We start from the raw sequence: 25,241 nt of genomic DNA, 5'->3' as shown, positions 1-25,241 counted from the left end.
GCAGTATAAGTTTCAACAAATAGACTGAAATCTTTATTCCGGCTAATCGGAAGGATACCAAGCTCTTATAGCATAGATATGTTCCAAAATGTAATTCACCAATTGTGCATGGTTGTCCATTTTCTTCCCTCACTTCATCAAACATTTGATTCTTCAGAAATTTAATATCAAAAATTATTGAAACATGTACATATATCTATGGTACATATTGGAGTTATCAGACAGGTGCATAAATGAGAACTACACCCTTGACTCTTGAGATAGCTTTACCTATAGAGATGATGTTTCGGAATTTCAGAAGCCTTTCTGGATCTGAAATGTATAACCCCATAAGTTTCCGTGCAACATAGAATAGTACACCTGAAGGATTCTAGAAGTTTGCCTGAGCAGAGGGTAATACTTAAATTTCTGAGTATATTCGGACCAATCGCAGGGAATTAAAGGGTGTGTTCAAGCGCCACTCTCTTTGCTTTTTGTTAAGTGGTCTTCCCTTCCCAGCCTTTTCTCTATTTATCCTCACATCTGCCAGACCCCAAGTGCAACATTCTGTTTCAATGTCGTATGAAATGAGCCTGAAAACACCATCACTTTCTGAAGATGACTCTGTTCCGGATACTTCACCGACATACTTTACATACATAGATCGGTCCTTGAACCGATCTAGCTCGTCTGGAACTCGAACAACTCGTTCAACACCAGGAGAAGATACCTGAAGTGAAACACTACTATCAAGACCTTAGAAGTGTCAAAATTAGCAAGTTATGAGAAAATCATTCAGGCTTTATCTTTTAGAAATTAACCATCACATATCCCGCTCTAAAACGAAAATAAACATATGTTAGCTTGGAGAATATGAGCGCTAGTTGTATATGTGATTTGTATGAAAAGGAGCGACTCCATCTATGCGACATGCAATGTCAAAATAATCACCAAGCAAAGAAAAAAGGATTAAAAAGGTCATTCACCTCCAAAGATAGATTATTTGGTATTGTTTTAGCAAGCTCAGCTTCATCCAGCCGTGTTCTATAGGCTGTAGAGAAGGCTTCAATATCTTCCATACTAGGAGAGCCAGACCTACAATGTATCATTCTGAATTAGAAGTCAAGAAGCGACTTCTTACAGCAAAGGAATAACTAATAGGATTACACTACCAAAGAACTACTTTCATGACCACTTACGAGGGCAGAACACAAATAGTTGAAATCATTAAACAAATAAAGCTATCAATCACATTCAGAAATATATCTCAAGTCATTCCACTTGTTAAAGTAAGATATAAGAACAGGTTGAAGTCCTAAGAAACTTAAAAGAAAAAGCTTTTTTGAGATCAAGAGATCGCCTCTAACGTTGGAAGAAATCCATTTCATGATACTTCCATTACGGAGACAGCCCTTTGGTATGATTTCATGGTTTAGTAGAAATAAATATCAAGACTATTATTAAAAACTTAAGAAAATAGCATTATATAGGTAATTTCAAAATTCAAGTGTGACAAAGGCACAACCAATATGGCCAAAGCACAATACTGATACTCCTATGAAAAAGTTCATTTGTGTTATGGCTATGGCTATGGCTAAGCACGAACAATATACCAAGAGAATGACAAGTGAAACCTCTCTCAACTTTCGTGCCCCTCTGATCACCGCTTAGGACAAAATCGCATATCAAAAGAGAAGCAGTGCTTACTTATTTGTAAGCCTTTCAATGCGCACTTGAACGGCGGAGTTTAGCAATGTCCTAAAGGCATACATTTTGAGCTCGCCATCAAACGAGTTACAAACTTCTTCAGCTATTCTTAGCACTTCTTTGTCCCACCCTGTCCCAGCCAGGGAAATTCCACCTCCTCCGCTTCCATCTCCAACCTTCAAAAAAAGAGGAACAGGGTGAGCAAATGGTCTAATTTCAGGCCATGAAATAAGGATGCTGTGCAAATTTCTGGCATTTGACTGACATATAGTTCTGCTTCATCATCCAGATAGTCATCTTCAATATCCTCATCTTCTCCATCAATCAATGCCTCTAAACAAAGAAGATTACATTTAGAACTCAAATAAAAGTTTCAATCTTTTACCATATTACCTTGACTCCTGGCCAACACTAAAAAGGATTAATAGACATTTCATTGCATAAACAGTTGCTAAACTCGGTTATTTCACCAAGAATATAATGTTTACTAGTACTACTTCAGCAAGAAGTAAATATAAAAAATAATGTGTTTGTTTTTTGTCGCGAGCCAAAAGAAAGAAAATGGGCCATTAAGTACCTTCATCCAGGTCATCAAGAAGAAGCTGCTCGTCTTCTTCATCATCATTGTGCAATGATAATTCTTCAGTTAGGGTTGGTTTAAGTAGTGGTTCAGGCTGTGAATTTGTCTTCTTGGCATAAAGAGTAAAGGATTTGACTGAAATAGAATGAACCGGAAATGTGAAGTTAAGGTTGAAGGGAGAAGAAGAGTAGGTGAATTTGGTGGGGGGTGGAATTGAAGTTGTAGGAATTCCCATATACCAACATGAAACCAAATCCATACTTCACAACTGGGCTTCCCTTCTTCTTATCTTCTCTTTCTTTTCCTTTATATCCTAGTATAATGGAAGCTCGAAAGTTTGCAGATTTGAGAGAAAATTATGGAACTTCGTGCAATTTCTGTAAGCGGCTTAATATGTTCCAAGTGGAAGAAAAGTGAGAACAGCGTCTTGGAATACGACATCGTTTAGTGGTTTTGTAACTCAAATGGAGACTTCAATTTACTTACAAAAAGAGTAATTCCAAAATGAACAAAGTAAATACTCCAACATGACTGATTGGTGGGATGGGATCCATGAATATATGTAGAGGTGAAAATGAGTCGAGCTAACTTGCGAATCACTTGAACCAACTCGAAAAATATTCAAAATTCACTTGAGGAATGTCGAGTCAAACTCGAGTTAATTGCCGAATGGAATATGAAAATACTCGACTCCATAAACTCGCAAATGGTTTGTCAATTTATACTTCTATTATATCCTTTATAATTATATATATTTATAATAATAACTTTATTTTTACGTTCATATTTAACTTTTTGTTATTTATACAAATAATCGAGCCTGGTCGAGCTTGAGTTTCAATTATTTTACGGAATTCAAAGTCAATTCCTAAAATGAAACTCGATCGCGTTCTAGTCGTGTTTCTACCTTTTAGATTTTAGAGCCGAATCGAGCTCGAGCTATTGACACTTTCTCGACTCGACTCGATTATACCCCTAAATATATGCATGAACCCATCTAAACAAGACCCAGGAGCAGTAAGAATAGTACTGATCATTTTTCATTTCAAAAACAATAGCTAGCCAACTTTAATTGATCCGACCTTCTATGTGTTAATACAATTTCCCAACAAAAAACTAAACCCAAGTCTCAATATGTTGCATCATGTTTATCATCTACATGTAAAATTTAAGGTATGAAAGAATAAAAGGACTATAAAGCTGAGAGAGATACAGTGGCAAGTTGATCAGGAGGTGATAGTGTAACAGTAGCATTATCTGTCCAGTTCTTGTCACCCCAATGCCACAACATACTTTCCCAGAAGCAGAAATCTTCAAAGCAAGTTTCTAACCGTTTGTCTTGAATCTTTATTTTCCAATGTCCATTTGTGTAATTACCTTTCTCAGCTTCCCTTCTATCCCATTCCAATGCAGCCTTCTGCTTCGACCTAAGCAAACAGTACTTATGCAAGTTTTCGGGCATAGCGTCGTGCACCTTCCACCATGTTTTGTGAGCTACATCACTGGCAAACTCCTGCAAAATGTCCACATTCCAGTTGCAGTCGTAATCTCGGAAGCATAACCATGGTTTAGTGCCCAGATAGTGGATCACATATAGGATTGGAGGATCGGCTCCAAAAAGACGAGTTTTCTTTTGTTTCTTCTCTTCCTCGTCTCCCTCCCAGTAATGTTTCAAGAAGTTCATGTGTTTTGGAATCCGGTGCCACCATGTGAAAATTTCGTTTAGGTAACCTTGGTCTCCTCCATTGTATGACTCTATCTCATTGATGTGATCCATAAGCAACCGGAATGTACAATTTGATGGTTCGATTACCATGATTCCTGAATTGAAGAGTGTGGCATTATTTCCTATAGCAGTTATTTCAGGCATCTCAAACAAGAAATCAATATTTCTCAGTATTAGCAGGTCAGCATCAATGAAAATAATCTTGTCATAATCTGTTAACTGCCATAGACGGAATTTGCTATAGTTCCACTCATTGTAGGCATCTCGTTCAGCTTTGGGGTTTCTGATTCTTTGGATTGTATGAAGCTTCCACCCTGCAGCCTCCAATCCCCCTCTATGATACTCGCTAATGGTTTCATCTACCAGTATCACAAGATCCCGCGTTGAACCAGTCATGCGGATACTCTGAGCAGCAGTAATTGCCCCACAAACATAGAGGTGTGCAGAATGCAGGACTGTTGCATATGCTTCTCTGCTTGCTCTTCCTGAGTAAAAGTTATCTGTTGACAGATATCGAGTTAGTCCTTCTTTTGCATTTGGCATTATGAAAGCTATTTGCAGATAAGAATCATAAAAATACAAAATTATTCAAGCAATTGATTCGCCTTCTTGGCATCCCATTTCACAGATGTAAGCTTCAATAATTTTAACAAAGGGCAAATGCACTAGACCAAAATATTCAACTAAATAAATCTAAACTCACTGAACCAAGATAATCTAGAAGCATATGAAAACAGAAGGGAACACAATCTTTTGAACTTGTTCAGCACTGACCACGACTAGAGAAGAAATGAGAAAGATAAACAGCACATAAAAACTTGAAATCTGACCTTTAGCCTTGAGAGGAACTGCAAGTTCACAGGATCCTACAGGGAGCTGTGCCAATTCTCGCAACCTATTGAGTTTGGGTTCGTACAGCCATAAATTCCCTTCATGCAAAACGAGTTCCTTGCAAGTAAACAGATTTGGAGTTGGGAAGCAGTCGCTAACCAGAAGTACACGAACCGGATGATAACTTTTACCAGAACCAGCAAGACTTGCTGCTGCAAGCTGCAGATGCAGACGAGCCACATCCCTCGACCATCTTCCCGCCTTATCACATGGAAGCTTAACGGCAATAACATCAATACGAGGTTTCCCAGGAACTTTAAGCTTAGGCAGCAAAGGACAAGTAGGAACCTCAAAATCCTCTTCTTCATCTATCCATTCTGGATACAGAGATTCCCATGTAACATCCATTCCAACAGGGTCAAGGTGTAGAACAACATGCTCAATATCAGGTAACAGCTGATTCCAACTACCAATCTCACTGTCATTAAAGTTCAACAATGCAATGCCCTGATAATCACTAGTATCATTAAGCATATCTATAATATCAGTAATCTGATCCCAGTCGACATCCGCAGTTGAGACATAACGAGTATCATAAGCATCCTCTTTTATCCACAGGTAACTCGATCTGCATACAAAACACATACACTTACAACACACATTCGACTAGAGTATCGCATTTTCTCGACTTCCGAAATACATCCACATCATAAAATTGAAGGTAAACAAATAAATATACCTAGTAGACCGAGACGCGGAACGGTGATCTGCAATGTAAACAGCTGGAGAGTGAAAGAAAGTGAACAAAGTTCCGAAAGCAATTACCAGAAGCACAAGAAATTTCAGCTTATAAATCTTGCAGTTGAAATTCCTGTACTGGAAAGAACCTGAAATTGCCTTTTCAACATCTCTGAAACCCTTCTCCCTTAACAACAACTTCCTTCTATTACTGTTACTGCCATTACTATTATTATTAGTCTCCTCTCTGCGCCATAAATCATAATAAACACATTATTCAGCAAATTAAAGTCGCATAAAATTCAATAAAATGAAATAAAAGAGAAGACTGATTTAGTAAAGCATAGAGTAAGAAGTAGATCTTAGTGATTGAAAAAGAAGAGTAACTGACAGTGAAGAAGAGAGTCGGTGTCTTGGTTCTACTGCAGCTATAGGGGACGATAATGATGATGAAGATGATGATGATAATTCTCTCATCTTCTTCACTGCTTTGCTTTCATTTCATGATCTCTGAATATGTTTTTTTAATTGAAACCCAAGTAGATGAAGAAGCAGAAGCAGCAGTGGCGGTAGCAGAAGCTGCGAAAATTAATTTTAATTTTTGATTTTAAGTCAATACAGTTTTTTTTTTTTTTTGAGAGACGTCAATACAGTTTCTTAAGGCGTAATTATTATCCAGTAAATTCTTTCACAATTAACATGCACGATGAGTAAAAATCTATTTACTAAAATTATTAATTTATTGGATTTTATAATTTATTATATAAAATTAATAATATCCTCTTGAGTCTTGCCAATTCATTTTTAATTTATATATTTATATAATATTTTATTTAATAATCTAATTGATTATTGAATCAGTTCAACAGATTGAATTTTACACCAACAACAACCCCGGTTCTAGTATCACTTTAATTTTTAATACATTTAGAGCATCCCCAATGATACTCTCTATTTTAAAGAGCATATTTTATAAAATAGAGAGTATCTTGCATATAAATAGCATATTTTTTAATTTTACTACAATAGACTCTCTAAATATAACGTTTTATTCAATAAATATTAATTTATTTAATTATTATATTTATTTTTTTATTGTAATTTTTATTTCTATAATTTTTTATATTAAAATAAAACCAAAACACATATTTTTAAAAATAAAAAGATAGTCTATATATTTTGAATTTGAAATTTTATTGAAAAGATAAGAAGTAGAGAGTGAATTTGACTCTCCACATGTGGAGAGCCAAACTCACTCTCTTCTTTAAATTTAAATTATGGAGAGTCCATTGGATTTCAAATTTTGCATGAAACTCTCTAAATTAAAAAGTTTGATATATTTAGAGAGTGCATTGGAGATGCTCTTAGTAGTGGAACTAGAATAGGGTGAAGTGGGGCGATTGTTCAATTATCATTCCGAGACCATTGAGTGTTGAATTTTTATTTTTAAAATGATTGAATAATTATTTTTGAAAAAAATAGTCAAACGACAATGTCGTTTTGTCTAGAAAGATAAAAAAAAGTTAAACGATATAATGTTTGTTCTAAAAAAGCCGAACGACGTATAGTTCACCCTAAACCAATTTGGAGTAATTACAAAAGCATACTTTTTTTTTATTTTTAACTATAATTTACATATCATCGATTCTCTCGGTATTTTATCCTTTTATTCTCCTTTTTTTCATAGATTCAACTTTTCGAGGAATTTTTTTTTTTTGAAAAAGAGAAGCTTCAATTAGTTTATAGTTATACATTTTCATTTGTTTTTGCAGATTTCATTTTAATTCAAATTGTTTTAATACGATTCTAATTTCAATTAGTTTTATAAAGTTTCATAATTCTCATTTCAATTTGTTTTATATATATATTTCAAAGATATTTATTTACTTTCACAAAATTTATATCGTTTCACTTTTTCTCAAATGGTTCTCGTAAGTAATAATAAAAAATCATGTTAAACAATATATGAAATTTTATGAAATATGTGTGGCTAAATTATAAATAGGCACACTGCGGTTAAAACATAAAAAAATAATGCGTTGCTAAAATACAGAAGAACTTTGTATGACAACACTTTATATGATTAAAAATTGCCGGGTTAAAATTTAATTTTTTTTGTATGGTGTGAGATAAGAAAATAAATGATATTTTTTTAATTATGGAAAATAAATGAAATAAATCAGATGTATATTTTCTAATAAACATTTAAATAGGTATATTTTTTTTTAAAAAAAAAAACCGATTTCATTTTTTTTGACTTCGACGTCGAATACATTTGCTTCTGGTATGGTAAAAAGCTTGACCCGTTTTGAGTTGGCTGCTAGGTAAATATCAGTAGTTACTCCCTCAACTTCCTTAACCTACCGGTTACTGCCTACGTGGATATTCAGCTTACAGCCAAGTCAGATTACACATTAAAAATAAAATAAATTAGATATAATTTTTTTTTATCCTAAAACACCACAGCCCGTCAAGAACCGCCATCGTCACTGCCACTAATCACCACTACTACCACCACGCATCAACACCTGATCAAAAAAACAAAATTAAACCCAACCGACTATCGCCTATCCGCGGGGCCCATAACCACAAACGATTGCAATCGAACGGTTAACACTTCGCCTGTGATTGTCGTATACGCAGCCTCACCGTGAAATTAACCTTTCCTCTTTTACAAGAAACAAACTTCTATGATATTCTAGTTTTGCTTTGGTAAGCAAAAACCAGTTTCCTTTTCCTTCTTTTTATTTCAAAAATTACTTTCTCAAGAAAATTTCATCCAAACAATCTCAGATTTTCCCTAGAAAATTTTGACAACGACAACCTGGTATAAACCCTAATTATTCAGACATTTGAACCTCATTTTTTCCTTCTAATTGATTATCTAAACTTTGTAATTGTTTTATAGCATTCTTTCATTGGCAATGTAGGTTTATTTTAATTATACAATCATGCCCCTTTAGGGTTCGGTATATGCCACTTTTTTCTTTGAAATGACATTGATGCATAGAATGAGGTTGTATTGTATTGTAAGTAAATGTTTTGTAAAGGTAGGAAAAATTTGGATTGATACGCTTATGGGTTTAGCAGTTGTTGAGTCTTTTGATTAAAAATGTAATCCCCGTGTATTCTTTTTGTATTCTATATGAAGCCTTTTGTGCTAAGATAGTCTATTTGAATTTAGTAATGATGGGCATGATGTATTAAATGGTTCAGTATTATTAATAACGCTGTTCAGATTGAAATAAGGTTTTTGTTTTACTGTTTTGTATTGGTCAATTAGCCAATAGTTCTGTATTGACTGGTTGTTAGACTTTTCTATGGCAAGAAACTGAAGGTGGTTTTACTTTTTAACTGTTGCAGCTGAGTGGTTAGAAAGATCAATCAAACACCTTGGATAGAAAACAACAAATGTATTCATTTTGGGTGGATGCAGCATGCTCGAGCAATAATACGATTTCTTTGAAGTGGTTGCGTACTTGACGATTATTAAGCCAGCCATTTTTTCTGACTATAGTAGTGCTCGATTTGTAGTCCTGCTCCATGGGATGGAGGGGATCTTTTTATTCTTTGTTTTTTCTTTTTACTCTGGTTCAGTCCACAAGGAGTTCGGTGGAAGTGTGGACGTCATATTTGGATGCAGAGTTGGTTGGAAATATCAGCTGGCCGATCTTCAGTGCTAGCATATTTGTGATCGTTGCTATTTTCCTATCCATGTACCTTATATTTGAGCATTTAGCTGCTTATAATCAGCCTGAGGTTTGTTCTCATACTTCGTTGTGTAGCTTTAAGTTTCTAGGCTTTGTTTGATTGTATTTAATTATTGGGCTACGCTTAAAATTCGTTTATGTACTTTAAGGTTGTTCTGTTTGTGACCATGAAATTGTAACTAATAGCATAAATTCAAATTTTCAGGAGCAAAAATTTCTTATTGGACTCATTCTGATGGTTCCTGTTTACGCTCTTGAATCGGTATGACAGAACAATCTATCTTATTTCCTTCCCTTTCCTCCCTGTTTGTGTTTTTCTCAACCTTGAAATATCTTTAGGATCTTTGTAGACTCTACTTTAATGTGATTGATTTTCTTGCGCCAATTTGTAACTTGTGGACTCTACTGCGCAATTTGTAGCTTTTTTTAACCCTGTGCTGAAGTAATACATGTGCTCTTTTTGTGCCAAATGGATCATTTTGTATGATTGTAATTGGTCAAGGATGGCTTTTTATTTCGCACTATGCTATTTGAAAATTTACAGATTAGTTTTATCCTTTGAAGTAGTTGCTCTCCACATTGTTAGCTAGTAGATTGTTCAAGATGTTACCAAAGAATTTGAATTGAATCAGAACTTAGATGTATAGCTAATGCATTGGTTGATTCAGAACTCAGAAATATGGCTAATCATGTCTTAGGGGTGTATTGGTGTGCCTGTTTTCGGTTGTGGGCAGGGGGCATTCACATTTCCTAACCAGTAAGCAATGGTTTTTAGCATTAATTATGAAGTTGCTTTCAGAGATCATTACATTGAAGCTGGAGAGATTGTATTAGTATGCTACTAATCAAATGATTAGATTAAGGTGTCTTGCTTGTGGGGCTTGAGCAGTTCCACTGGAAATACTTTAAATATGGTAGACCAATTCCATGCAAGTATTCAGGTTGATGCTTGCTTATGATATTGTAGATCATAATAGGAAATTACAAAATTAATTGTAGAATGTTTTCTGGGGAAACTTTTTTTACATGTCATGTGATAGACCAGCGCCATACAAGTTTTGGGATTAATGTTTGTGTAGAGTATTATAGATCATAATCCACATCCTTTCTGTGTAGGAATTATGTAATTTTTTGATGAATTTTTCTTGGGCAGTTTTTATCATTGTTGGATTCCAGTTCTGCATTCAACTGTGAAGCAATTAGGGACTGTTATGAAGCTTTTGCATTGTATTGCTTTGAGAGATATCTGATAGCCTGCTTAGGTATTTCCATTTGTTGTTTTATTTTTTTCATTCTGTAGATTTTCATACCCCTTGTTCTGACAATTAACTTTTCTTCTTTAAGGAGGGGAGGAAAGTACAATTGAGTTTATGGAAAGTCAGAGCGTAATCACTTCTAGTATGCCTCTTTTGGAGGAGTCATATTCATATGGAGTTGTGGAGCATCCCTTTCCATTGAACTGTTTTTTGAGGGATTGGCAACTTGGTCCTGACTTCTATTATGCAGTGAAAGTTGGCATTGTGCAATATGTATGTTGTGCCTTTTCTAAATCAATATTTTTTTCTTTGTTTGAAATTGGCCCTTTAAAGTGCTAAATGCTTATGAAAGATAAACTGTCCAGATGATATTGAAGATGATCTGTGCACTATTAGCAATGGTTCTTCAGGCTTTTGGGGTTTATGGAGAAGGAAAATTTGACTGGAGATATGGGTAAGTTCTCTTTCGTACCTTTGTCTGCACCTTAAAAGGTACATTTTGATTATTTTATTTTATTTCTAACCATACTTGCATTGCTGCATATGTGGGCAACCAGAATACTAGATTACTAGGTCTTGCAGGCTTTATTGCGTTTCACTAGGATTCCCTTCTCTTCTCTCACAACATGTTAAATGATATCAAATGAAGCTAACTTTATTTATTAATTTTTTGATTGTAGTTCTGTTTGTGAATTTATGTGTGACATAAATTTGACTTACTTGCAGCTATCCATACCTTGCGGTTGTTCTTAATTTCAGTCAAACTTGGGCCCTTTATTGCCTTGTACAGCTTTATTCTGTCATTAAAGACAAGTTAGCACCGATTAAACCATTGGCCAAGTTTCTGACTTTTAAGTCGATAGTTTTCCTGACATGGTGGCAAGGTATTGCTGTTGCTTTTCTTTTCTCAATGGGAGCTTTCAGAGGGTCTTTAGCTCAGGAACTGAAAACACGTGTTCAAGACTACATCATCTGTATAGAGGTCTGTAGCTAACTATCCATACCTGAATTTTGTGGCAGAATAAACCAAATTTATTTCCTTTTCTCTGAGCATATTTTCATTTGAATTTTTATTTAAATTTCATAAGTATATCATACCATTTAGTCATGCGTGATAATTTTCTAGAGGCTTATCCTGTCTGCAAGTGATTTTTTATAATTTCATCAGCTGATTTAGTGGGAGTGTGCGCAGGAGAATACTAAACATACTTATTTGGAAAAAAGGAGTTCTGATGTGATTTTATTGTCATATTAGTTATTTTATTTACTTTAGTAAGTCTTTAAACCCAATGTCCATTTCAAGTTGCATGAAAAAGCCTGATTAGTTATGTTGTCCTGAAACTGAATGTTGAAAGATTTTTCTTACTGGGCACTTGAGCAGTGTGAGTAATTGTCGTTGAAATGTGGATCATTAATTCATTTATGACTGTCCATCTAATTACTGTTGTTCCTTTTAGATGAATCTCATTTGTGGAACTAATACAACCATGCAATGTCTAGTTATATTATTTAAGAGGAAACATTTTCTTGTAAATATACGCATCAACACAAAAAAAAGAAGCATTGGTGCATTAAGTTTGCCCAATATGTTTAAGTTATTTATACACTGTTATTTCTGGTGAAACATATATTATGAAAATATGTCGTCTTATCTCTAAAAATTGAAGTTGCTGGTTTTAAATTTGTTGAAACAGATGGGTATCGCAGCTGTAGTGCATCTTTATGTGTTCCCTGCTGTTCCATACAAGCGTGGAGAGAGATGTGTTCGCAATGTAGCTGTGATGGCTGACTATGCATCTCTAGGATCACCATTAGATCCCGAGGAGGTCCATGATTGTGAAAGCTACAGTAAGATAGGACTAGCTCGTCATGATGAGCGAGAAAAGCGATTGAATTTCCCCCAGAGTGTTCGTGATGTGGTCGTCGGTAGCGGTGAAATTGTGAGATACTATGGCACTGGCACACCATTGCCCCACTTGCTTTCTTCATATTTCCCTGTATGCTGACATGTTCTTTGCCATGCTTCCAGATTGTTGATGACATGAAGTACACAGTTTCACACGTTGTGGAGCCGGTGGAAAGGGGAATAGCAAAAATAAATAGAACCTTCCATCAGATCTCTGAAAATATGAAACGCCACGAGGAGCGGAAAAGGAACTCAAAGGATGACAATTATCTTGTACCCTTGAATTCATGGACGGGGGAATTTTCTGAAGCGCACGCTAACCTTATTGAAGGGAGTGTCAGTGACAGCGGGTTGACTAATAGTAAGAGACCTCATAATCAACCGAAATCTTCTGTATCAAGGTCAAGAACCGGCAGATGATATTTTGATGCTGCATATTTGGAGTAAAATTCAAATGGCGATTTGGATTCATCATTGGTTTCGGTTTGAAAGACAACAACATCAACGTTGTTGGTGAGTGTTAATATCCACAATTTCCTTGTCCCAGTTCCTCATTTGTTATCAAGGGTGACGAATTTGGGGACATGCTCAATCTTTGATATATTTCTAACTGATAAAACGCACCAGAGAAGATACTACAGAGATGTTCGACAATGGAAGCTGACTTAAATCTTACTATAAATGTATAGGTGTTTTAGATATAGTAACACTCTTCAACTCTTGGATTTGAGAAAACAATTCTATTGTATATTCAACAATATGATGATTTATACGTTTGAACTCAATCCCACGAAATTCTGCCCTTCTTTTTTACTTGGGTATTCAAAGACTTTGTTTTGTTATTTCTACCTTTAAATAAGTTGACGTTGCAATAAACTTTTCAATTGCGTTTACGATGAGAAAAAACTACTCCTTCCGTCTCAATAAAATTATCTATTTTTATATAAAAAATTAAACTCTTATCTATTTTTAAAAAATTATAATTATTTAATTTATTTTTTATGTTGCTCTTATTTAAAATCTGCTAATAGAGTAATATTTATAACGAAATTGAAAGTGAAGGCTACATAATATAAGGGTACATTAAGAAAAGCAGATAAAAAATTATAAAAATTCATAATATTAATTTTGTTTTTTTAAAATATGTGATAATAACAAAATAAACAACTCTATTGGGACGGAAAAAGTATTTTAAATGAATGAATTAGTTGATTATTTTCAAACAAATTTTTGAAGTTATTAAGATATATTAATAAATTTTAAAAGTTGGGCTTTAGCACACATGACACAACAAAAGGCTTTATTCAAGAAGAAGGGCAAAAACGTCGAAAAAGAGATAAAAGAGGGGCAACAACGTCAAAAAGGAAATGAAGGAGGCGAAGCTGAGCAAAAATTAGGGTTTCTGAGATGCGTTGTTTGTTATTGTATATATAGTGGCTATCGCCATCTTCTTAATCTTATTCTAAGAATAGATTTCAGTTTTCCATCTCTGTTTCCTTATCTTTTCATTAGTATCATTTTTTTTAAAAAATTCATAATTTTATTTGTTCTAATTTGAAGCTTGCAAAACTGATTTGTTGTCTGGGGGCGGTGATGAGAACTAGTCATGCACCACTCTGATTTATCTGTGCTGATAATCTACTATTTACCCATTTTATATATATATCTGAGCCCTCCTTTTCTCTTCGGATCAGTTTTTGCTTCATTGAAATCCATTCTGTAGTATTTATTTTGATGCAAAAAAGGAAAAGTAAATGGTTTTGAATCCAAGGAGGAACCAAGTGATGTGGGTCTTTATGACCCGAACCATGATGCGGACCAAATTAGCAAATTTCTTTTGCTTTGAGGATACAAATTTGGTTTCTGATGGTTCTTCCTTGTTTGTTTTCATTGTTGGTCCAGTTCATAATTAGATCTCTTTTTAGCCAAATATAAATAACTATAAACTGCAGTTTAGATATTTTTTATTAGGAGGAAAGAACTGACTTAAGAACTCTTATATTCAACCGTAGCTTATTGAGCACAAGTAATTACGTGGGTGGTGACGATTCTTTGCCAACCACCGTTGAAATGTCTAATCCGATGTAGACCTTTTCATATTCTAAACCATAATTTTTGGTTTGGTTCTGTTGATTTGGTTTTGATGATTTTGGTTGGAATTCAAATATCAATCAATTTTAATGAGGAAATAAATGAAATAGAATCTAAGAAAGAAATTTAACGGTGTGGTACCATTTATATTCATTATTCAAGTATTTCTATTTAATCTGTCAAATCTACTTCAACGATTTGACTGTAATTACTAAATGATATTTAGCAAATGAAAGGATCGCTTCAAACAACACTTAAAGTCCCTAAATTACACTGCAAACCATATTAAAAAGATCCAACATGTTACTTATAAGGATCAATTTATTGAAATAGAACTAAGAGATTAGGTTTTAGCTTTAGAAAGATAAACGTAGCCCTGGATAGATAATGCTTAGATTTTGGAATTTTGGTGGATCTTGAATTGGCTAAGTTTAAGTTAAATTTATAAAAATACTTGTGTTTTTTATTAGAATTGTAAAAAGTCTTAAATTTCAACTTTCCCGATGGTATAAGCAATGCTGTCAATTCAGGCCTAGACATTGGTGGAGACATAAGGTGAGGGGTTGTAGTTTTAATTGAGGGTTGAAAATAATAATATATTTATTAATTATATATATAATTTTATGAGAAACATATATAATAAAATATATTAAAAAAAATAAAATTTAAGAAAAGTTGAACTATCAACTGTTTGCCAATAGTCCTCTGTTAAATTTTTCAATGCCTATAGTCATACCGTCTAATTCAACCACCTGACAAACCCTTTACATTATATAAAGAAAGGACAACGAATCTTTTATAAAAAAAATATAACAAATAAGGCCAAACACATATATGGATCCCTGCACTATAACGTTTTTCTAAAATAAGTCCCTACATTAAAAAAGTGTAATATTTTTCCTTGCACTATCAGAAACTTTTTAATTTGGGTCCTTCTGTTAATATCCGTCAGAAAGTGAAATACACGTGATTTACTATGAGACTGGTTTTATTTAACTGTTTGGTGAATTGTTAAATATATGCCACCTCATTAGTACTTAAAAATATCTAAAATACCTTTAAGGATCTTTTTCTACTTTTTTCCATTAATCCCTTTTCTGATATCATTTCATCTCCTTCCATCAAACACCCTAAACCAGATAACTTTATTTTCTCCACCACGCTGCCAAACTTCCAATCATAATCTAAAGAAGTCATTTCACAAATACACAATTTTAATTACCCAGCAAGACTCACACCAAATCTTAGCCATAAACATGTAATTACAATAAGCATATGAATTAGAAGATAAGCATATGAAACCAGAAGAAGTAGAAATTACAGAATAAACCGATTCCATTTTCAAAAACAAAAGCAGTTGCATTCATACAATCAAATATTCTCCCATCTAACAAATATGAACCCTTTCCCAGATTAACTATTATTACTCATATAAATCATATATCAATGAGGATCAATAGTGGTTATGATGGGGTAATGAGGAGCAATAGTGATTAGTTTATGAGAGGGGGAAATGGGAGTTAGACAGTGATAAATGAGGCGCAGAGAAGAGAAAATGGAGAGTGATCAGGTGGCACCAGAGTGCTCTCAGGCACACCACCTCCACCGCCGCCGCTAAAAATCCCAAAAGAAACAGGCGCAGATGGCGGAGATGACAAAGTTACATAAAACCCTCACCCGAACACCAACGCCATCAGCAGCACTTATCTTAGCAAACTGATCCTTAATACCCACAACCTTATTCCGATCCTCCATGACATGAACTCAGAGCCAAATTAGCAAATGAAGCCAAACGACGACGCAATTTTCAACATCTGTCAAGAAAATTTTAATGAAGAAGAAGAAGATATCTCGTAGAAAAGAAGAAAAGATATGGAATGAGTGATGTGTAATAAAACTGGGTCTACTTAATATCATTTTTATTTAATAATTATGTATTATTTGCCACATAAGCTATTATATGCCGGTATTTTGTTTTCTTTTTAACGGAGTTTGCGTTCCGTTAACTCGTCATGACCAAGGGACTTAAAATAAATCTTTTTGATAATGTAAGGAAATTTTTTAAACTTTTTTAGTGTAGGGACCTATTCTGAAAAAAGGTTATAATGTAGGGACCCAAATATGGGTTTGGCCAACAAATAATAGAAAACAACAGTAAAAAAACTATTATATTCATAAATAAGCGATTTCTTTTTTGTTGTTGAAAGATCTTAATCTGTCTCAAATTCTTAATTTGCAATGAATTTTATTTGATCTTCGATAAATTTTAATTCATCAATAATAAAATGAAAAATAATAAAATGAAAAAAATTTGGTTATTTATTGAATTTTCAAAATTAAAATAAATATAAAAAAGAGATGACTATTGTTAATGGAAAAATTAAATCATTGACGACAACTGAAGAAAAAATAACAAACAAACTATAGGCGTTTCGGATTTTGTTTTTGTTTTTTTTTACCAAAGGCTAATCTTCATTGATAGAATTATCAGAATTACAAAAATATGTGACTCCTCAACAGGCTGAGTGAACCAGTCTAAAAAAAATGATGATACTGCAAAAACAGTCATCCACAAGGGCTTATTTAACCACCAATGGGTCACCCAATTATAGTAACAACGTATCAAAAAAAGCTATCACCCAAATATATCTATCATCATTAAAAGAAGAACTCCTGATGTCATGTAATGATGATAGTCTGTGAATAACAGCTCCTTTATCAACATTTGAAATCTGAATACTTCGGCCATAATTAAAAAAGCCAAACTCCTGCCAAAATCAAGTTATTCTGCCAACTTGCCAATGCATCTTCTATAGCTACTTTATTACTGTTAACAAATTAAAGGTTATTTTATCTATTTTTCACCGTTAGATGAAATCATTTTCATCTAACAGTAAAATAGATAAAATAAACAAAAATAAAGTAACTATTGAAAAACCATTAAATATATACAAATAAACTGTTGCCATAAAGTCTTATATTATTTTACTACTTATTGATGACTACTTTAATAAATTATCAAGTAATTAAATATAAGTAATATGTGTTTTTCCATGAAATAACTATAATCTTTTTGTTAAAAATTGAGTTTGGGAGTTAATTTGTCATATATATAAAATTTAGGGGTTAAATTTTACTATATAAAATTTTTAATTAAAGGGATTAAATTTGTTTTTTTTAATTATTAGGTATTAATTTAAAATGTTTTAAAAATATTGGGACCATTTTAAACCTTTTTTTTTTATTAAAAACCACCTTAAAAATCAAAACCACTATTAAACCCGGAGAGTGTATCTCACTCTCTTAAGTGAGAGTGGGGAGGGGGGTTTTTGTACCAAATTTGACAAGTTCAAGGTAAAAGTGATCTTGTTTTGCTAATTTGGACGTTTTTGATACTTTGCGCCAAGTTCGGAGGGTAAAATGATCCTTTGTTCAATTTTAAACCAATGCATTCCATTTGATTGTAGGAAAAAATTATCGTTGCGGTTAATGTTTCAAAAGAAAAAATATTGAATATAATTCCTAAAAATGATAATTTCATTACGTAAAAGAATAGTGTCAAAATTATAATATAATATTACGCCAAAATAATAATGAAAACTCACGCCAAAAAAGTGATATAAAATCACGTCAAAATAGTGATATAAAATCACGCCAAAAGAGAAGACTGACAATATTCCAATATTATTGAACAAGCAAAAGAGATTTCACTCAACTTGCTTTAGTCATTGCTTATTAATAACGTGAAATATGTGTTAATAGGTGTATAATTTTTTGTGACAATTTCATCCTTGTAATGATTAATAAGAGACTAATAAAATAAGTTTATATTTAAGGACCCAGCGAAATATCTCGACGGATTTTCCCTACTTATTTTAGCAGATGCTGACTTGACTATGGCTAGAATTTAACATTATAAGTTGAGTGCATTTGATTTGGACCATCCTTCTTTTGCCTATAAATACATACATCCTTCTACAGCAAGAAATATTCAAACTGAACTTCTTACTTAAGATAAAATGGCAATTAGTCCAGTTGTGGAGGAAGATAAATATCGTTCTTACTTCACCGGAGAAGAAGAAAAAAACACCAAATGGAGATTTGGCGGCGCTCCAAATTATGACGTTGTCAATAAACTCTTCGAAGAAGGCCGAACTAAGGTAATTTGTGTGTATTTACATTTGTTCCTACAATTTCTTTTAGAAAATATTATACCATGGTTTAAATTCTTATAAATGTTTCAAACGAGTGTTTTTAGTAATTTTTTAATCTCCGAACTAGTAGCAAGACCAAAAATAAATTTTAATGGTTACCATTTTGATTTATGTTCAGTACTATGTTTTTTTGCATGCACTACTAACTTTTTTGGTATTATGATAACAAAACTTAAATAAATACGGGAGTTATTCACTTTTTTAGCTCTACGGTCGGTGACTGAAAAACGACTGAAAAGAACTTTTCCTTTTTTTTGCAAAGATATGGCCTTCCGGTTCGCTAGAAGAGAAGGTGCAGAACCTGGTGAAGACATGGGAAATGGAACTGTTCCACAAAACTTCCTTTGATGACTACAAATCACTTGATCCGAAGAATTACACTTTTAGTCTAAATGGTAAACTAATTAAGATTCGATTTCCATTTGCAATCAGTAAAAGGTTTTAAACTGAGTTTTTCTGGTTGCAGGGAAAAAACCTATAACTGTGGCAGAAAAGATGAAGCTTGGTGGAGGCTACAATACCTTTCTGCAGACTTCTTTGCCGGTGAAGTTTCGAGCCTACGATCCTGATAAGGAAACTGTGGATACGGCTCATGTTGCTTTTACGACAGCTTTCCCGAGAGGATTTGCTTTGGAAATCCTGCAGGTTTATTCAGGCCCTCCTGTTATTGTTTACAAGTTCAGACACTGGGGTTTCATGGAAGGACCTTTCAAGGGCTATGCTCCCACAGGGGAAATGGTCGAACTCTTTGGGATGGCTATTTTTCAGGTACTACATCCTTGTAGCACGGAAACAGAAATGCTAACAGAAGCGAAATGCCGAAACATACACATCAACGATCTTTTTCTTTTTTCTATATATATGTGCATGAATCATGAGTGTGTTTTGTTTTTTTTGGAAAATTAGGTGGATGAAAACATGAAAATTGTGAAGGTAGAGTTCTTTATGAATGGCGGGGAATTGGTCGGAGGTCTGATGAAGGGTGGTGGCTCAGATGACGGTTCAACCGGTACAGATTCGGCTTCAACCTGCCCTTTCTTGCAAGGCACAGGGTAGCATAAATTACAAACTTATCTTGTTCAAGAAACCCCCTTGTTTTCACACAGTTATGAGACAATATGTGAAACAATAATAATGCTTGTTTCTATGAAATAAAAGTCTAATATGTATCACCTTATGTATTTCTTAATTTTACAAAACAAATCAATCCTTACTTTGATATATTGGATAAATGGTGTGGATGCCATAGGGCAGGCTTTTCTGACCATAAACCACAAAAGCTATCATTCTTTTACATTAGGAAATTGATTTTATGGCATACTAACCGAACCTAGTTGATAAATTGAAATCAATTTTAAAACTTAAAAAGATATAGTTCACTTTTAATATACCAAACCAAAAATATTTGAAATTCTAATAAAATAGGTTCAATTTTGATAAGAAAGAAACTCAAAATTCCAGCACGGTTTGATTTGAATCAAATATATAGCCCCCTACATATCAAGAAATTTTTGTGTGAATCAAGTTCGCCACATAGGATTATGAACCATACATTTATCGTGTGACACGTGTTAATAGTAAATGTCATAACCAATTAATAAATATCATATTAATTATAGCTAAAATATAAATAATTAATGTGATATTTATAGATTGGTTATGACATTTTTTATTGACACGTGTCACACGATAAATGTATTTCTCATGAATATCACCCTTCAACTAATATAGTCCACTCATCTCACTAATGCAATGTACTACTTTTCAATATTCCATGCTTCATTACTCTTTGAAGAGTCAACATAGACCTTGGGTCTGTCCTTTTCAATATTCCATGCTTAATTGTTCTTACAATAATGTCAAATGTCCAATTTTCTCTCGTTTATTTCACTAAAAACATTTGAGCAAATTACTCTCAGACTTTTTATACACTATAATTCACATTTTGGTTCACCTTATTTAAAGGTCAAATGATAGAGTCATTTATTTTTATTTTCATTAACATTTTAGTCATTCTGCCTATTTTGGTGTTAGTAAAACTTAGCTAAAAAAAAAAACTTAGCTAACAAAATTTAGTTTTCATTTAATCCTATTGATTTTTAACACAAGTATAAATAACAATTAGTTTTTTAATGAGATTCAATGGCTTAAAAAATTCAATTTAATTTATTTTACTTTTCTCACACTTATTTTTTTTTATTTTTTTAATGTTCTCACTTCATTTATTTTTTAAAACTAAAAAGATAAAAAAAATTCAAAAAATTAAAACGGTAATAAATATTAAAAAATTAAATTGGATTCATTAAATCATTAAATTTCATAAAAATATTATTTTTATTTATACATATTAAAAATATAAATTAAAGACTTAATTGAACTTTAATTTTTATTAATTAAGTCTCTTAACTTAATTGACTACCACCAAAACTGAATAAAATGACTAAAACATTAACGAAAATAAAAGTGGATAACTATATTGTTTGATTTGTAAATAAGAGAAGTACATTGTAAGGATTTGAGAGTAACTTGCTCGAAACTTTTTTATCATTTAGCACTACAACTAAATCAATTTCAGGCATCTCCCATTGCAAAGTTTGCCATGATTTTGTCTTCCTAAGCTCAATTGTTCATATAAGGAAACATTGATGTTTCTTATAAATAAAATTAACATGCCGAAAAGAAGACAATTCTCTATTTTTTTCTAGTCCTATACCTATACCATGGGTTTAAACGAAAAAATAAAAGTTAGTACTGCTGAACCCAAGGAAGAAAACCTGGATAAACTGCTGCTCCACAATATCTGAATAAGCCCTCAATTTCAGGACAGCCATTAGGATAAGGTATTGATCGATGAAAAGGATCACGGCCGAGCTTTTTACGCCAAAGTGAACCTCGACATCCATATGGATCATCTAGAAATTGAGCTTTCACCAATGCCTCACCCTTTAAAGCAGGTTCCTTGGAAGTTGATGTAGTTGGGGTACCAGAGTAAAAGAATCTCGACTCTGGAAAGCCAATCGCAGAGCGATGCAAGTTCGCAAATCTGTCTTTCTTAAAATCATAACTTACAACCTGACATCGGAATTCATGAATTTAGAACCAAAGTTTGACATCACAAGAAAAAAAAAATTAAGATGCTGAACTTAATTTTTTTTAAAAATATAAAAAGAATTCAAATTTAAGATCTCTCAACTGTCGGTGCTATTAACCTATAATCGGCATCTGTTGGTATGCTGATAGAGGTTTCTACGGTTGTTTCTCTTTTGATTTAAGAGATACATATTCGTTGGTACAGTTGAAAGCAAAAGACTTACAGTTATATTTTGAGGATATGTGCCCGTAAGTTCTCGGAACCGGCACACGCTAAACAGAAGATTCTCAAAGCTATCCCTTGCATGTTCTTCTGTCAATGCCCTCCATCTGACACTTTCACCATTGCCTGACAATTTCACAATTGAAAATCAGAATCTAGAACCAAAGAATCCATCAAAATAGCTTGGCTGCAGCAGTACCTGCTCGATGTTTTAAATCCAGCTCCTTGATGTTATTCTAGCACAGTTTCATTTAACCTTATTCTGAAACACTTATAAGACCACAGAACATTCTATGCATTCAAAATAGATCTGCATTGCACATAAGCCTAACTGTTGTGCAATTACAAATCTTGCTAAACGTTCAGTAACGAAAAAAATAACTGTTATCTGGTAAACAATGATGAACTCTTACAAGTCATAAGCTACAATGTGTGCGAGAAATTAAGGTCAGTTTACAATAACAGAAAGAACTGTTACTAAAAGAACCGATGACTAAGTTTTAAGTAGTGTACTACCTAGACTAGCGTGCAGAAGATGCAAGTAAATATATAAAACAAAAAGTTCCTTGAGATGCAACTAACAATTGCTAATTCATTCAAGAGCCTTTTCTGATTTTGTGCTGCAAAAGAATGTCTAGATTTGCAAGCCAGGAAACTACTCATTCGTCAATAAAAGAACTTTGAATGAAACAGTGTAACCTTTTCTGAAAACAGATGCTTGTAATGAAATAGAAAGACCCTGTGAATCCAATATCACCAGATGGTATGGTCCAAGTTAAGTCAATTTCATTAAAACCACAGACTTAATATTATTCTAGCACAATTTCGCTTAACCTGACTCTAAAGTACTTTCACACATTCAAGATCTAAGTTACCTCCTAGTCATTCAAACAGTCACTCGTTGCAAATTAATCTAGTTGTTGCACAATTACAAATCTTCCTAAATGTTTAGCAAGTAGCCAACAATTTGATCTCACACATCATAAGAAACAACATGTGCGAGAAAATAATGTCAGAGTGATGAAAAGATTTGTCAGTACAAAGACAGGGGACTGATTTTCGATTAATGTACAACTTAGACTAGCAGTACAGCAGATGCAATTGGATAGTGGGAACTGGGAAACAAAAGATAGCATCATTGAGTTATTCCTTGAGATTCATCCACGCTTAATGGAACCTTTTAAAAAGTCATATCAAAGTAAGTACTTCTTTTGCCCCCAAGTCAAAGACTAAATTGCACAATGGTCTAGGAGTTCTTTTGCCCCCAAGTCATAGAATTTTCATTCGAGTTCCTTTCAGCATAAGCAGAAACTAAATGGCAAACAATTTATTTCCAGATATAGAAAAAAAGTATGATTTGTCTGTTTCAACTTGATAATGGGTTTGTAAAAGTCCAGTTTAATATTTTGGATTAATGCTCTCCACTTGACTTCAAAATACATAAGGTTAATGCTAAATACCACAACGAGATGGAGATTCACAAATGCGACACAGTGAAGTAACAACCTTCCATGCATAACTAAAACATGTATTTAGGTATAATGAGTGAAAAAGAAAAAGTCAGACAAACAACAAACAAAATAACATTCTCCCTGGTAAATGGCTTCCTAGTTTAGATCTTAAATGATTCAAACATAGATCAGTCACAAGTCTATAAACAATTTTGATTCAAAGTAAGACATGATAATATCAACACATAATGAGAGAAGCAATTACTCACCAAACCATCCTTTAGATTCAGCAACAGTCCAATAACTCTGTGCTTCACTGCGTGGACCAGCATCTTTTCGAGTCTCACCCCCACTAAACAAAAGTAAAGCTTCATCATCCTTAGCAACAATCTCAACTCCCTCTTGTATATGTGTAACAAAAGTAGCAGCCTGACCAGGATTCTTCTGATACGGCTCCAAAAACCATGAATCCTCCTTATCAACTTTTTCGCAACTACTACTGGTGTACACCGAATGCCCAGCAACCATTACAAGATTCTTAAGCTTAGCAAAAGGGTAGTCATTTTTAGCCATAACCAACTTCGGATAGCTATTGGCTGTTCGATATCTGCTCTCATACAGAGCTAAAACAACTAGAATCGTGATTCCGAAAGACAGGGAAACGACAAACATAACAAGAGGGTGCAGCTTGTAATAATACTGTATCCTGTTAGCTAGAGATTTGATCATTTTGAAGGGGTTAAGTGAGGATTTTTTGGACTTCCTGAGTCCCTTGACAGTTCCTGATTCTAAATCAAAATCACCTCTAGGGTATGCAGTGAAGGACTTGGGACTATTAGCATATATATTCATCATAAAACAGATTCAGCTTATTAGCTGAGATGTAACAGGAAATCAGCATACCCAGATGGGAAATTTGACGTATGTAAAGATAAAGTAGTGGGATCATACAAAATAAACTCAATGCAATGCAATGTAAACCCAGATTGATTTAACCAAATGTGATCAATTTAAACACGTACCCAGATAAGAATTTGAAGAATTAAGAAGTGGGATTGTGTGTATAATTCAATTTTACAAGAAAAACAGAATTACAGAGCCCAATTTCACCGGATCAATTACAAAGTTGGCACTTTGCGTGAAGACAAATAGAGAGAAGAACTCACCAAATGTGCGTAAAGTCAAAAACCTGATTGATCTTGAATTGCTGATATGTTGAAGAGGGTAAAATGAAAGCCCAAATAAGTCCAGGGATCTCTAATTCAACTTTTACAATAAGGGTGTTTTTTCACTCTTAGCCCAATCAAATATCACTGTGCCTTTCCTTAAAATAAAATGATCATTTTTATCACTAAAATTGTCTGTTATGATCAATTAAGCACAATAATTTTTATTTTTAGATCAATTAGGAACAACGCTCTTTGTTATTGTGTTAACTAATTTTTAGGCTTAATTACTTAAAAAAAATCCACCTTAAACTTTTTTTTCGTTTATACCCTAACCTTGTAAAAAAGTTATCTGTACCCAATTTTGAGTTTTTAGGTTTCATCTCTAACCAAAAGTTATAAAATTGCTTCTTTTCACTTGAAAAAAGTTTAAAATAATCCTTTAATTTATATTTATATACTAATTAGACGCATGTATAACCTTTTATTTAATTGTTTTTAAATTTTTCATCCTTTAATTCATTAAATTGTCAATTATATTATTATATTGGGTAGAGATGAAACCTAAAACCC

At 33.3% G+C, this 25,241-nt stretch overlaps 5 protein-coding genes and 1 non-coding gene across 7 annotated transcripts; 3 read left to right on the top strand and 3 right to left on the bottom strand.

Annotated features, from left to right (window-relative positions):
* Positions 1-32: 32 nt before the first annotated feature.
* LOC126686622 (uncharacterized) lies at positions 33-2,721 on the bottom strand. Its single transcript, XM_050380761.2, has 5 exons — positions 2,264-2,721; positions 1,952-2,019; positions 1,687-1,862; positions 966-1,074; positions 33-709 (listed from the first exon to the last, which is right to left on the bottom strand). Exons 1-5 carry the CDS (start codon positions 2,523-2,525, stop codon positions 401-403), a joined length of 924 nt encoding a protein of 307 aa, XP_050236718.1. The 5' UTR covers positions 2,526-2,721; the 3' UTR covers positions 33-400.
* A 556-nt stretch (positions 2,722-3,277) lies between these two features.
* Positions 3,278-6,175, bottom strand: LOC126665168 (putative UDP-glucuronate:xylan alpha-glucuronosyltransferase 3). Its single transcript, XM_050357880.2, has 4 exons — positions 5,953-6,175; positions 5,563-5,808; positions 4,823-5,451; positions 3,278-4,492 (listed from the first exon to the last, which is right to left on the bottom strand). The coding sequence occupies exons 1-4, from the start codon at positions 6,036-6,038 to the stop codon at positions 3,459-3,461; spliced, it is 1,995 nt and encodes a 664-aa protein (XP_050213837.1). The 5' UTR covers positions 6,039-6,175; the 3' UTR covers positions 3,278-3,458.
* Positions 6,176-8,020: 1,845 nt separating this feature from the next.
* Positions 8,021-13,218, top strand: LOC126664912 (protein LAZ1 homolog 1). 2 transcript variants are annotated; one of them, XM_050357534.2, is made up of 9 exons: positions 8,021-8,273; positions 8,925-9,320; positions 9,477-9,533; positions 10,425-10,533; positions 10,616-10,800; positions 10,893-10,981; positions 11,254-11,509; positions 12,222-12,467; positions 12,557-13,218. In XM_050357534.2, exons 2-9 carry the CDS (start codon positions 9,105-9,107, stop codon positions 12,851-12,853), a joined length of 1,455 nt encoding a protein of 484 aa, XP_050213491.1. In that variant the 5' UTR covers positions 8,021-8,273; positions 8,925-9,104; the 3' UTR covers positions 12,854-13,218. The 2 variants fall into 2 exon arrangements, with proteins under 2 accessions (XP_050213491.1, XP_050213490.1); XM_050357533.2 differs by lacking the exon at positions 8,021-8,273 and adding an exon at positions 8,282-8,388.
* Positions 13,219-14,018: 800 nt separating this feature from the next.
* On the top strand, positions 14,019-14,107 carry LOC126666384 (small nucleolar RNA Z221/R21b). The gene has a single exon (XR_007637887.1). It is a non-coding gene; the product is annotated as a small nucleolar RNA Z221/R21b (small nucleolar RNA).
* A 4,378-nt stretch (positions 14,108-18,485) lies between these two features.
* On the top strand, positions 18,486-19,959 carry LOC126666326 (pathogen-related protein). Its single transcript, XM_050359343.2, has 4 exons — positions 18,486-18,684; positions 19,001-19,133; positions 19,205-19,506; positions 19,645-19,959. The coding sequence occupies exons 1-4, from the start codon at positions 18,544-18,546 to the stop codon at positions 19,792-19,794; spliced, it is 726 nt and encodes a 241-aa protein (XP_050215300.1). The 5' UTR covers positions 18,486-18,543; the 3' UTR covers positions 19,795-19,959.
* Positions 19,960-21,186: 1,227 nt separating this feature from the next.
* LOC126664746 (uncharacterized protein C57A10.07) lies at positions 21,187-24,796 on the bottom strand. Its single transcript, XM_050357283.2, has 3 exons — positions 23,772-24,796; positions 22,053-22,177; positions 21,187-21,810 (listed from the first exon to the last, which is right to left on the bottom strand). The coding sequence occupies exons 1-3, from the start codon at positions 24,355-24,357 to the stop codon at positions 21,484-21,486; spliced, it is 1,038 nt and encodes a 345-aa protein (XP_050213240.1). The 5' UTR covers positions 24,358-24,796; the 3' UTR covers positions 21,187-21,483.
* Positions 24,797-25,241: the final 445 nt, after the last annotated feature.

The sequence above is a fragment of the Mercurialis annua genome, linkage group LG1-X, assembly GCF_937616625.2.
Source record: "Mercurialis annua linkage group LG1-X, ddMerAnnu1.2, whole genome shotgun sequence".
Classification (NCBI taxonomy): Eukaryota; Viridiplantae; Streptophyta; class Magnoliopsida; order Malpighiales; family Euphorbiaceae; genus Mercurialis; species Mercurialis annua.
Note: the sequence above shows the minus strand (reverse complement) of the source record. Positions and strands in the feature narration are given on the sequence as shown.

Bases quoted from the DNA above. Each gene is read 5' to 3' on its own strand.
- LOC126686622 (XM_050380761.2), bottom strand. From the start codon at position 2,525: ATGGATTTGGTTTCATGTTGGTATATGGGAATTCCTACAACTTCAATT. The intron at 1,863-1,951 runs GTCAGTCAAATG...CTTTTTTTGAAG, and splicing joins ATGATGAAGCAGAACTATAT to GTTGGAGATGGAAGCGGAGG. The intron at 710-965 runs GTGAATGACCTT...GTTTCACTTCAG, and splicing joins CAAATAATCTATCTTTGGAG to GTATCTTCTCCTGGTGTTGA.
- LOC126666326 (XM_050359343.2), top strand. From the start codon at position 18,544: ATGGCAATTAGTCCAGTTGTGGAGGAAGATAAATATCGTTCTTACTTC. The intron at 18,685-19,000 runs GTAATTTGTGTG...TTTTTTGCAAAG, and splicing joins TCGAAGAAGGCCGAACTAAG to ATATGGCCTTCCGGTTCGCT. The intron at 19,134-19,204 runs GTAAACTAATTA...TTCTGGTTGCAG, and splicing joins TTACACTTTTAGTCTAAATG to GGAAAAAACCTATAACTGTG.
- LOC126664912 (XM_050357534.2), top strand. From the start codon at position 9,105: ATGGGATGGAGGGGATCTTTTTATTCTTTGTTTTTTCTTTTTACTCTG. The intron at 9,321-9,476 runs GTTTGTTCTCAT...TCAAATTTTCAG, and splicing joins CTGCTTATAATCAGCCTGAG to GAGCAAAAATTTCTTATTGG. The intron at 12,468-12,556 runs GTGAGATACTAT...CCATGCTTCCAG, and splicing joins TCGTCGGTAGCGGTGAAATT to ATTGTTGATGACATGAAGTA.
- LOC126665168 (XM_050357880.2), bottom strand. From the start codon at position 6,038: ATGAGAGAATTATCATCATCATCTTCATCATCATTATCGTCCCCTATA. The intron at 5,809-5,952 runs GTCAGTTACTCT...TTTATGGCGCAG, and splicing joins CACCGACTCTCTTCTTCACT to AGAGGAGACTAATAATAATA. The intron at 5,452-5,562 runs GTATATTTATTT...TTTTGTATGCAG, and splicing joins TCCGCGTCTCGGTCTACTAG to ATCGAGTTACCTGTGGATAA.
- LOC126664746 (XM_050357283.2), bottom strand. From the start codon at position 24,357: ATGATGAATATATATGCTAATAGTCCCAAGTCCTTCACTGCATACCCT. The intron at 22,178-23,771 runs GTGAGTAATTGC...TGAAATTGTCAG, and splicing joins TGAATCTAAAGGATGGTTTG to GCAATGGTGAAAGTGTCAGA. The intron at 21,811-22,052 runs GTAAGTCTTTTG...TTCCGATGTCAG, and splicing joins CATATCCTCAAAATATAACT to GTTGTAAGTTATGATTTTAA.